The sequence below is a fragment of the Toxorhynchites rutilus genome, chromosome 2 (assembly GCF_029784135.1).
Source record: "Toxorhynchites rutilus septentrionalis strain SRP chromosome 2, ASM2978413v1, whole genome shotgun sequence".
NCBI lineage: Eukaryota > Metazoa > Arthropoda > Insecta > Diptera > Culicidae > Toxorhynchites > Toxorhynchites rutilus.
In genome coordinates this window covers 295,834,396-295,847,073 of record NC_073745.1, presented here as the reverse complement: position 1 = coordinate 295,847,073, position 12,678 = coordinate 295,834,396, and the positions used below count along the sequence as shown (strand labels likewise).

The 12,678-nt window shown below is 38.8% G+C and overlaps 2 protein-coding genes across 8 annotated transcripts in view; one reads left to right on the top strand and one right to left on the bottom strand.

The window, feature by feature from the left end:
* The window catches only part of LOC129764492 (kinesin-like protein KIF13A), a 94,042-nt gene extending 89,761 nt beyond the window's left edge, over positions 1 to 4,281 (top strand). For all 5 annotated transcript variants that reach the window (XM_055763611.1, XM_055763610.1, XM_055763607.1 and 2 more), the window contains one exon: positions 616 to 4,281. In XM_055763611.1, coding sequence (XP_055619586.1) covers positions 616 to 665 — 50 coding nt within the window. In that variant the 3' untranslated portion in view covers positions 666 to 4,281. The remainder of the gene's footprint in view (positions 1 to 615) is intronic.
* LOC129764493 (uncharacterized) lies at positions 4,217 to 10,959 on the bottom strand. 3 transcript variants are annotated; one of them, XM_055763616.1, is made up of 4 exons: positions 10,670 to 10,959; positions 10,531 to 10,613; positions 10,358 to 10,461; positions 4,217 to 4,692 (listed from the first exon to the last, which is right to left on the bottom strand). In XM_055763616.1, the coding sequence occupies exons 3-4, from the start codon at positions 10,455 to 10,457 to the stop codon at positions 4,346 to 4,348; spliced, it is 447 nt and encodes a 148-aa protein (XP_055619591.1). In that variant the 5' UTR covers positions 10,458 to 10,461; positions 10,531 to 10,613; positions 10,670 to 10,959; the 3' UTR covers positions 4,217 to 4,345. The 3 variants fall into 3 exon arrangements, with proteins under 3 accessions (XP_055619591.1, XP_055619589.1, XP_055619590.1); XM_055763614.1 differs by having other exon boundaries at positions 10,358 to 10,439; XM_055763615.1 differs by having other exon boundaries at positions 10,358 to 10,433.
* Positions 10,960 to 12,678: the final 1,719 nt, after the last annotated feature.

The window sequence follows — 12,678 nt, the reverse complement described above, 5'->3', positions numbered from 1 at the left end:
ACTTGTATTTCCAAAATTGGAAGGACACAACAGCAGAAATGAACGATACAGAAGAATCTATGCTTCAGTATGCGTATAGAATATACCGTTTTCATTTCAACATCAAATGACAAGTTAATTTTTTTTTTATTTCATTGTTTTCAAAACGCCAAGCCATGCTGCCAAGAATGGATAAAAGATCGATGTGGGGAATAGATCAAAGGTAGAATTTACCAGAAGTCTCGGCAACAAGGTAACAAGGGGTCTCCGGGAGTTATTGGAAGAATTCCTTCAGCTGTTATGCGCACGAAGGGTACCTCGGAGGCGAGACTATCAACAAGTGGTAGTGAAAATATAAAAGGAGTAGCCCGAATTAGGACCAATACTAGGGCCAGAGGAGATTCTATGATCAGTATTTAGTGTATGTAGCAGATTCCGATAAGATACAATAAACGCGCTCTGCCCTTAACAGAGACGAAATGGTACAGAAAGTTTGAAACATTTAGATTGGAAAAATATTGGCAGAGAATAAAGGCAGTGCGGTTGTGAATATGACGAATATTTTTCTACATCTGAATTGGCGAACTCTGTATACATCGATCAGTTCAATTAATTGTCCCATTTTCCATCACACAGCGGAATTCGCTAGCTCCAAGGGCAAAGCGACCACCGGTGCGCGCAAATGATACGGGTTTAATCGTGGTCTCAGCACTGCAATGACGGCGAGCGGTTCCTGTTCGGCTGCCGCAATGATGAGACCGGCATCAAGGAAAAGATTCGTACCGAAGTCCGCCTCGGTGGCGGCTTTCGGTCGGAGCAAGTGAACAACTGCGACAGCACAGCATGCATAGAAGAAAAAAGAGCTAAGTATGGTAGTTAATCACTTCTCACTCAGTCGGAGCCGGAGGCTACTGCCGAAAAAAACAGATTCATCGTTCCATCGTCCTAAATATGATCCTCGATATATATAGTACCTTGTTTTTTTTTTGGTAAATAAGTTCACTAGTGATATACACATACTTTGGATAGAGAAAAGAGAAGAAAAAAAACTCAATGCGAAAAAACAAGCAAACATATATTTCTGAGCAATGGAAAGGATAATAATTCTGTATCAAGTTATGTCTGTTATTTATAAGTTTACAACATTGTGTGAAAAGTATGCTTTTTCTTAAAAAAAACAAAATTAGAAAAACTTAGGGATATATTTTTTAAGTAAGGGGTTTGCAAGTGCATTCTAGATAGAAAAAAAAACGAAAAGCGCTAAATGCATAACGTCAGGAAAGCAAATTTTACGATCCAAGAGATGAAAAATCAAACTAGTTCTGTCCAAATTTCACAACTAACACACACAAATAACAACAACACATATAATTATGATCATCCTAGTGTATAAATGACCCCCAGAGATAAATCGTGGAATTACGCGGGGGAATCCAAGAACAAATTATAAACAGCCACGTTGTAGCCAAAATCAGACGAAGATGGAGAACTGCAAGTCAAGGTCCCGCGACGGTTGAGATAAGCATTGCAAATATTTATATTTATACACACATACACCCATATTTAAAGCCAATAGCATGTTATATATATATATATATGATAAATTTCTTCTAAAACCATTTGCTACCATTCCCACTTTTGATCTCCTTTTCCTGTATATCTGCGAGAATAGAAGGTCCGTCAGCAATTTAAGAAAAAAAAAACAAACAGAATGTAGAGTAGCGAGAGAGATATCATCCAAACACAAGTAGGCAAGCTTAAACTAGCGAGGGTTATAGTTAACCCTTAGAAAGGCAACAGAAATCGATTATTCCTAGAAAAGAAGCTATTCATCGTAATGAGATGTGAATTGTCGTCCACGCAGCGAGTGATACAGAGACTATCGGCGAGCTAAACGAAAGAAAGAAACGTTCATTGAGTCCATCCCTTTTACTTTTTTGATTCTGGCTTTACGCCGTAAATTTAGATGATGAGAAGAAGGAGCAAACAAAAAGCATATGTCAGCACTAAGATGGCGATTAAACAAAAACAAGCAAAAATATATGAGGAACTAAAATCTGACCTAAATGTTAAGACACGCAAAAACACACACATACACATACACATGAGCAAAATATATCATTAGTTTGTAGGGGTTGTAAATTATTTCATCTGTAATTCGGTAGGAAAATGTTCTGAAATTTTCGAGGTGTTTGTTTTTATTCTACTGCAAAAAAAAATATCTGTATGAGAAGGGAAATTGAGTAGGGTAAATGATACAGACAGAAGATGTAATTGCATGAAACAAAGAACGTCCATTGTTTCATTGAACAGTCCAACCAAAAATTATGAGGAACCAGTAAAAAGTAGTCTTCATTTTTCCAATATTTTAAAGGCAATATACATAACCTAGTGATATCATGGAATGGTTGAAAAACGCGCAACACATTGAATATTAACTGTTGAGCATCGAATTAAAGGTATTTTCTGGTAGTGATAGATATATCCAATAGATTCCGAGAGCATCAAACTAAAGCGACGGCGCAACATACGCACGAATTCTGTGCACGCGAACTGGGCTTCATTATTGGTTCAGTATTCAAGATCAAAGGCGAAAAATGAGCCGCCTGGTATTTTGGAATTTGTAGCGACAGTGAACTAAAAGGCACAAACGCGAGCTCATCCTAATGGGACAGAATAGGTCATGTGTTATACCTTCTAATATTTTATATCAAAGTATGCTTCGACGGCTACGCTGGCTTGCTTAGTCGTTGTTAGCGCGAATCCGAAACCGAAAGTAAGATATTCGCGCACGACCATCTCGAGTAGCCTACTTGGATGCGCTTCGCTAGTAACGCGTTGCCGTAAGTAGAGTGCGCCACATGATGCTTTAGAGCCCTTTGTTTTGGGAGGGGAATGGTCTCGCCTTTGTGCTGCGGGCGTTCACGGTGTTCACCACAAGCAAGCTTCGAATAGACTAAAATCGCAGAGATAATTCCAAGAAATAGCATTTTTTCGCTAACCCCCAGTATTGATCTTTCATTACTTGTGTCTAACACCTAGGAGTAGCGCAGCGTTGGCGAGTTGATTGTTGCAGACCCATTAGGACAGGAGGCTATAGCAGTAGGTAGAGTCAACGAACGAACGTGATGAATTATAGAGGTTTTAAACATTTCAAATCATTCGCCTCTAATAGAGTCAACGCAGGAAGATAGTGACAGGATACGGACAGGATAGAGTGCGTGATAGGATAGATCAATGTGTAACACTTTTTGCTGTGTCTGTCTCTTCGTGTCAATTGTAAATTATGCCTCGCTAGAGGTCGTTTAAATATTTTTCCGCGTTCCACACTGTCACGAATTGCTGTAGAAATCCAAACTAGAATAGTATACACAAAGAGACGCCCACACACAAACCCATTCTCACAGTCACACAGTATTCGTGTAAGGGTAAACGTGCAATACAGCGCTGCAATGTTTGTTTTATTTTTGTTTTGCAAGTGTTTCATTCTTTTGCACCGACCGAATCTTCCCTTTTTTGAGTACTTCATATCAATCTGTTTCTAAGAAAGGATAGCGTGATACACAGTAAGCTTTGTAAATAGGAAAAAAAATACTTTAGGTTTTCAAACAGATTTCGACTAAGAAAAATGCATATTATATGTAACATAATTTGTGATAGCCCTATCCTAGCCCATATATTCCATCGACTTGAGTTTAGGGAAAGAAACCAGATTTCTGAACGAGCTTCTAAATGTTTATTGCTTTCCATCATATCAGTTGGTGCTTACTTCGTTACAAACTTGTTTATTCCAATTATACATTTGTTAGCAATTGGTGTTTGTAAAATAAGACAAAATAACTGTTCACACTCACACCCATACACACATCCGCAACATTCATATGCGCTCACCTCAATTGCAGATCACAACATTGTGTAAATTAACAGCTCTTTATAAATGTAAAAAAAAACAAGCATCTTTATATAAGTTAAGCGATATTTTAGTTTGATTCAAGAGTAAACCAAGCCTAGCCTAGCCCAAGGATGCACAGAAAGAAAGAGGTCAAGCAAAAAGCAAAAGATAAATTCTAGTCAATGAGAAACAAAAACGAAGGAGGACAGAGAAGCGAAGAACTGCGAAGGGGATACAACGCAAAGTGAAGAAGGCAAACTGTGAACAGACTTACAAATTCATAATGGAACATATAACAAACTCTATGAATCAATAACTTTACACACAACAGAACAAAAAAAAAGATTTAAGAATCGAGAAAACGATATAAATATATTAATACTGCTTATTCTGTAATTAAAGCCAAATACGCCCCACCCCCGGGGAGCAATTAATGGTAAGACTAAAACTAATCCCGAAAGCCTTTTTGGTTTATCACTTCTCTTCATTTATTTGAACTTCAGCGTTAGCTTTCTGTTTCAGCATCTTATTTTTCGACAGTGGTTTGCTGGAGAGGGCTTTCATCGCGTTCGTCATTCTGTACAGCAGCACCGAGGAACCAGGATCACAAATCGCCAGTATGATGCTTCGCTGGGCATTTTCGTCTTCGGTGCCAAGGACCAGCTCTTGCTGACAGCGTGAAATGGTTGCCAGCGGAAGATCCTCGGACGACAGCACAGGGATGTAGATTTCCTCAGGGGAGTCCTTGCGTTTGCGGGCCTTGAGGTAAATTTTCTTAAGCGCCTCCGAGAAGCGGTACTGGACGTCCCAAAGATGTCGTTCTGTGAAAGAATAGTAGATGTTTCTTCGCTTTAGTTTTTGTTAGCTTTCCCATTAGCATTATAAATCGTAGAGACGAAGTCGATAAGACGATAAGGGTGACGAAATGCAAAGGTGTAGTGAGTTCTGAGAAAAAAGTCCTTGTAAAGTAGGAAGCAAGGAATGAATAAATCTTTGTTAGCTTTCCCATTAGTGTGCTACACGTAAAACGTTTACATTAGTGACCAGTCTTGCAAGTGGTCGTATGACTATTTATGGAGCAGTGGCTAACGTATGTGCTGTGTCATTATTGAACATCATGAAATGAACAGTCAAACGACCGTCGAACTAAAAATGTCATATCACATTTCGACTTTTTTCGTCTTATTCATTAGATATTCATCGTCCTGATATTAACCGTTTGAGGAGATGGATGTATATGTGCAGCTACGCTTGAAAGCAGAATGAAGAGAGAAAATGAATGCATCAAATTGGCCGGAATGTTATGACCACGTTGACGGGTTATGACCACGAATGCTAGAATGAAAATAGCATATTTTCAACGTTTTTCTGTGTACGTTCGACAGAAAGAGTGAACATATGGTCGTGTTTGCAGCTGTGTATTTATTTCTGTCTAGCTGACCCGGCAAACTTCGTCTCACCCAAAATTTATTTTTTGTTATCAATACCTCTAAACATTCACATTTTGTTACTTACGATCATGAGCCCAATCGTAGAACTTCTTCTTCTTGAATGGCGTTAACGTTCCCTGTGGAACTTTTGCCGTCTCAACGTATTCATTAACTAGCGTCGTTCATTAATACTTGGTTGAGATTTCTATGCCGAATAACACGCCTTGAATGTACTCTAAAGTGGCAAGCTCTAGAATACGCGTGACCACAGTGCAAGCCGGAAGAATTTTCTTTGACGAAAAATCCCCCAACCAGAACGGGAATCGAACCCGAACACCCGGCATGATAGTGTGGGACGCTAACCACTCGGCCACGGGTGCACAATCGTAGAACTGGTCATTAATTCTTCTTCTAATTGACCCTTTACAATTTACTTTTAATATAAATTTCCTAGGACTTCTATTAAAACTCGTCATTATAATATCAGATTATTTTCAGACACAATTCTCGATCAAGATTTTTCAATCACTTGCAAATAAAATGTTTCTCCGTTACATCGAATAAATGTTTGATACAGAAAATATGATAGAATGAAGGTAGCCCTAAATCGGATAATTCTTTCTTCGAGTTTTGCTCTTATCAACACATTCGGCGATCCATTTTTATTTATATAGATAGAAGAAGATGTAAGAGTGCGTTTTATCACATTAAAATCCATTTCAACTTTCGAACAGAAATCAATTTCGTTCGCGCAACCATCAAACGGACTAACAACGCTTGTCTCTATGTAAAGGGTGTGTCACATCAAATTGCATCACGGAAAAAACGCTGTAGAAATTTAATTTTTAGGAATTATATCTTCAGCTTTCGCTTATAATCAGATAAGAGTGTATAGATCACGTTGGCCATGCTTCACTGTCAATTTTTCGTAAATTTGGAAAAATGTCGTCGAACGAAAAAGAGCGTCGTGAATTAATCCTGCGCACTCATTTCGAGAATCCGGAGTTGTCACATCGGGACATCGATAAGATGCTGGGAATCGTCCAATCCACGGTCAGCAGAGTACTAAAACGATACTTCGAGAACCTAACCATCGACCGGAAGGTGAAGAACGGCAAAAATGGATGCTCCGTTTGTGAAAAAGATCACAAGCGCGTAGTTAAGCAGTTTAGACGTGATCCGAGAAGTTCGGTCCGGGATGTCGCCAATAAGCTGAATTTGTTAAGTTCATTCGTCCAGCGGAACAAGCAGCGGGAGGGCCTGCGTACATACAAGGTTCAGAAGGCTCCTAACCGCGACGAAAGGCAAAACATGGTAGGGAAGACGCGAGCCCGGAAGCTGTACACCGAAATGCTGACGAAGCCGCATTGCCTGGTAATGGACGACGAAACCTACGTCAAAGCGGACTTTCGTCAGCTGCCGGGCCTGTTGCTCTTCTCCGCAGAGGACAAATTCAGCGTTCCGGAGGAGATTCGCAAGCAGAAACTATCCAAGTTTGCCAAAAAGTACATGGTGTGGCAAGCGATCTGCTCTTGCGGAAAGCGGAGCGCCCCCTTCGTGATGACCGGCACGGTAAACGGGCAGGTTTACCTTAAGGAGTGCCTATACTACCGCTTACTACCACTATTGAAGCAGCACGAGGGCCCGACCATTTTCTGGCCGGATCTCGCTTCGTGCCACTATTCAAAGGACGTGTTGGAGTGGTACGAAGCCAACGGGGTCACCTTCGTGCCAAAGGAAATGAACCCGCCCAACGAACCCGCCACCGGAGCTTCGCCCAATAGAGAAATATTGGGCGATTATGAAGCAGGCCCTCCGGAAGAACCCAAAAGTTGTCAAATCGGAGGCGGACTTCAAGAGAAAATGGATTTCTGTCCAAAAAAAAACTACAACCTGACGTTGTACAGAACCTTATGGACGGGGTAAAGGGGAAGCTGCGAGCATCGGGCTTGGGCTCGAAGTATGAATAAAAAGAAATTGCCAAAAGTTGTTTAATAGTTTTCATTTTACTGTCTACAATTTTCAAAAGGATCGGTCTACTGGACGAATTTCTACAGCGTTTTTTCCGTGATGCAATTTGATGTGACACACCCTTTAATTATAGAACATATGGGAATTGAATTTTCCGAATTTTCCCATTTTCCTTCAGAGTTTTCCTAAAACTATCAATTTTCGTGTTTGGTTGAAATATTTGTAATATTTTTATGGGACCCCCTCTCCATTCCAGAGGGGGGATGGGTGTCATAGCATCATAAAAACATTTCTCGTACCCAAAAATCCTCACATCCCGAATTTGTCTCTATGTCTCTAGTTGTGTAGAAATTTGTGTTTCATTTGTATGGCAGCCCTCCCCGTTAGAGAGGTGGGAGGAGTGTCTATCCACCATAGAAGAATTTATTGTACCCTAAAACCTCCACATGCCAAATGTGGGTTCGTTTGCTTGATTAATTCGCGAGTCATGCTGAAATTTGTGCTTAATTTGTACACAGTCACTAATAGTGACTGCTGAGATTTGAGTAAATTTTAGGTAGCATTATCGAGCTTACGTCGGGGGTTAGCATCGACTCATTCTAATTGCTTGATAGTGTAATTAACACTTCCAAAATACACCCATTAAATCTTTAAAAAGTACATTTTGTAGCAATAGTATCACACTCTACTTTTACATACATACGAGTCAAATTTTCATACTATCATTTTCTTCTTCTGTTTCAGGCGTGAAATATTTTTTCTCAACTATGCCAGACATCCGCGAGGAAAACAATCGACGTAGGTAAGTAACATAAGTATGAAGAAATTACCATGTCAGTCATCAACACATTACATACAATCCCAGCCTTTGAACAAAAACTAATGTGCTTATAAAAGGGCAAAAACAACTATTTGTTGTCCCTAAAATCACGCTATTCGAATACCTTCTGATTCCGCATACAATTCTACTAAACATTGCTTCCTTGGCTCTCTTGAACCAGTGTCAAACACAACGAGTCAAGTGCTTTTTTACGATTCCGGTCTATATCAACTAGTAATGAGCTCCTTCTATTTTTTAAAGCTTAATCATTTAGAAATGGGCACGCTATCACTTGGCGATAGAAACTGCTCGAATGGGCTATATGCCAGTTTCATTTCATGTGAAGAGACGATCGCTGCTCTCAATTGAAAGTTCCATGCGGTTTCATTTTTCCAAACTGGATTGTTCCGAGCCATCTTCCGAAAAAGGGGAATAGGAATATGGAATATGAGAATATGAGGAATATGAGGACATATTAGTCACACAACCAGCGCGGGTTGCTGATCACGTCTGATGGCATACTGCACATTCTTTCTCATCGCCATTAGTGAGTGAGTAAGTTTCGAATTCAAGCGAAATTTTCATTCATTCATTCATAATTTCATTGGATATAAGACATTTCATTTTCATGTGACGACGCTTCAGTGTAAAGAATGAAGCAAATGAACGTGAGACGGAACAGAGAAAATATATTGGGTCATTTCACGGTGAAAACGAAATGAATTGTACGCAAGGTGATATGCACTGGCAGTTGGCTAGATCAGACCAAAATGTAACTGGATTATTGGACTTAATTAGAAAATCATTGTTGAAGCACTCTCTATTGTATGCTCCCGAATTCATGGCGTTATTCGTCACAAAACGCTGGTTTTCTTGCCACAGGAACAGATCCCTTTCCAATTCATGTTTTTTCATGTTCGTTTCCTTTAAATTTGTATGCAGACGCTTCGACTTGACGTTTGAAACGGCTCATGTTAAAGGGCGATCACTGCTTTCGATAGAAAGTTTCATTCGATTTAATTTTTCCAAGCTGGATTTTCCGGACCGTCTTTCAAAAAATTAAATTGCGTTTTGTAAAGCAGCATATATCACTAGCACCATGATATGTCGGTTGAAAAGCAAATTCGTCCATCAAGTAGATTTTTTGCATAATGTCAGGCGTTTTTATTGTTTTGGTATGTGAAGCACAGCAAAATATGTTGCCAGTTGCTTATTGCTACGGCGTGCGAACCACCTCAGACACTTTCGTTCAATGTAAGACACTTTCATTTGCATTTGATGAATTGATAACTTTGCTTAGAGGCAAAGTTATGTTTTAGAGGCGAATGAACTGCAAATTTTAAAGCTTCTTAAAAACAAATAAATGAAAGTGAAGAATGAAACAAATGAACGTGAAACTGATCGAGACTGTTCAGAGGTGAAGGGATATTTTCTTTATAGAGCATCAAGAGAGTACCTTGATGTACCTGATACGTAAGACGTAATACCCTGCCCTTAAACCACGCTTCTCGTGTTATTCGCAAATTATGCATTCGAATGCACTGAAACGTTTCCCACGGTGGAAAAGTTTCGAGCATCATTGCGAATCAAGGACTTCGTGTGCGAAACCAGTTTACATCAGCTAACAATAAGTTATTTATAATTATTATTCCTCACTTCCTCATTCCTCACCTCACTTTACGTTTTCAGATGAATTTCGCCTTCTCAACCTAGTGTTACTTGGGTTATTTTCATTAGTACTTAGTTTGATAATTCTATGCTAAATAACACGCCTTGATTGTATTCAGAGGGGCAAGCCAACGCGTCATGTTATGTACGACGGAACGGAAAAATGGAAAAAGATTCGTGGCGGGATAAAAATAAACCGGGCTAAGGGATGAACGACCGAAAGTTGGCTTTCAAATAATGACAGCAGCCATTTAAGTTTCCGATTATTCGCATAACGTTTCATAAAGCTTCACGTATGAGACTTTCTTGAAGGACTGAAAAAACGTTCACAAAATTCCGGTATATTGCCTGAATTTGGCTATGAAATTTCCTTCTTTTTCATCAATTGACTTTTGTCTGAAAGCAATTATGTGATTAGCTATATTAATTAAAGGATATAAATTTCTTGTTCACACTACACTACCAACATAATCGATTCGATTTGGAAATCCACGTGTTTACAATTTACGTCGATGAATCTCAACCGTCATATTCGTCAGCTTGCCTTCTTCTCACGAATCTCATAGATTGACTCTTAATATTTCTGGCAATATTTACCTTCGCACAGATGGATATAAACTCTGTAGGCTAAGGAGTATTCCAATTCACTGCATCTGCCAAGCCGGCGAATATCCTGCAACTTATGAAAAGGAAGCATTAATCTACGATCGGTGTTGTGCGTTCGTTGTACTTCCGGTTGTAAGAACTGCAATCTGAGGGATAATACTTACAATCTTGAAAATATCTGGAGTGGCTTCCATATTGGGTCAATAGATTTCCAGTTGCAACTGAAGTGAACTACGAAACATGGATACTGCAAAAAGGTTTCCTATTTTAATTAATAACAGATAGAAATCATATAGTAATCACCTGTGATCACCGCGCGAATAGTATTGCAGGACGTAGGGGAAGACGTCCACTTGTGATTTTTAGAACGATATTTCGATTAATTTACGAGGGGAATGGATATGCAAAAGCAAGAGTATATTTGTCTTGTGTATTTGAAATATGCATATCTACAATGAAAAAACGCATACATACTTCGGATACATACAGCAGATATATTCTCATCAGTTTACATCTATTTACTCGGAAATAAATTGAAATATTGCTCTAAAAATCTGAGGTGGACACGTAACCTAAGTTGTATGCAACTTAACGCTATATTTACGAATGTCATACAACTTTGTTATTTATGTTTTCATCGGCGAATGATTGAATCAAACGTCAGCTGCAGCTTAACTTTTATTTTCAGGTCAATTTAGACCAGGGATGCCAGCTGATTTTTTTCAAATATCCTCATATGGTACGAAAAAAAGTCTTCAAATGTCTTCACAATCATTTCGGAGATAACTAAAATTTATAATTTACTTTTGAACAAAGTTCGATAACTTATTTAATGTTTATTCTAATTGGTATCAGGGTACGTTTATGACAAGGTAGTCTGGACAGACTAGTGCATCAATAGTAGTGAGGCTGTGACGTGTTAGCTTTGCAAGTATCAGGGGACGGTATTATAAAATTGCCTAAATTAATTTATTTCTATGGTATTTAAAATTAATATATATATTTATTCATTGCAGCGTAAAGATAATCCAATTATGTTATCTTTCTAATCGTAACCTGGTTACCTGGTCATTGTGGTTCGGTAATACGGATTTTAGCTTTCTGAAGATTTCTGTAGCTCTCCGATACATCTTGCCTTCTCTCTTGTTCTTCTTGAATGGCGTTAACGTTCCCTGTGGAACTTTTTCCGTCTCAAAGTATGATTTAATTAGCGTCATTTATTAATACTTAGTTGAGATTTCTTAAGCCAAATACCACGCCTTGAATGTATTCCGAGGGGCAAGCTCTAGAATACGCGTGACCACAGTACAAGTCGAAGGAAATTTCTCTGACGAAAAATCCCCCGGCTAGAACGGGCCGCAGTGCTTGAATTAAGCTATCAGAACCGACCAATCAGATGATGGTGCTGCTCCCGATTTCCTTTGACGGAATATCCCTCTCGAGATAGTCATGTTTCCTCCCATTAGAAAACTGGACCGATTCTGGGGATGTTACGAATGTTTTTAATGGATTCAACTCCTACTTCGTGCCAATCAAGACATTTTTTTGATTTCCCGAGGCATGAGAATCTGTTGGACTCGGGCGGAGGCATCGATGACCGGGTGCCACACATCGAGCCATAGAGTTGTCTGAAAATGGAAATATTGGTTCCAAAAAGCAGCACAGATACAACACATCCTGAGTACTAGTTCCATAATTTTACCTTTGATGGTTTACTAACTCCTCTATCTCACGTATTATTGACGTATTTTCAAAAAAAAAAAAATAAACGTAGCAAAACACGTAATATTCGCAACAACAAAAAAAACACTTGTCATGAATTGCTTTGCGATCGCTGCTCTCCGTCAAAGCTAAGATGTCATAGTTGAGAGTGTATAAGTGAATCGTGTCATTACACACTTCGAGTCCAGGTTACCTTGTCATAAACGTACCCTGAATTGGTATTGTCATATAGCGCATTTCATTAAACTTTGCTTGAGGATTTGAATTTTGTTTCAATAAATGTGAACAAATAATATATTGCGCAACTGCGAACTAAATTTTATGAGTTTAGAAATGATAATTGGCTTGATAGCCCCAGTCTTCCACGAAAATGGAACTGTGATAACTCAATAAGTTTATTTCAGCATTGATGTTTTGGTTGTAACGCAAACCATATCCATAAAACTATTTATTGAAACGATATGTAACAGGAAAATCTTCGATTTGTGATGTGGTCGTTTGGAAGATCTACATTAATCTATTATTTATTTATTTATTTATTTACCATCTTTGATCACAGACCACACAGACTATTTAGACATTCTTAATTC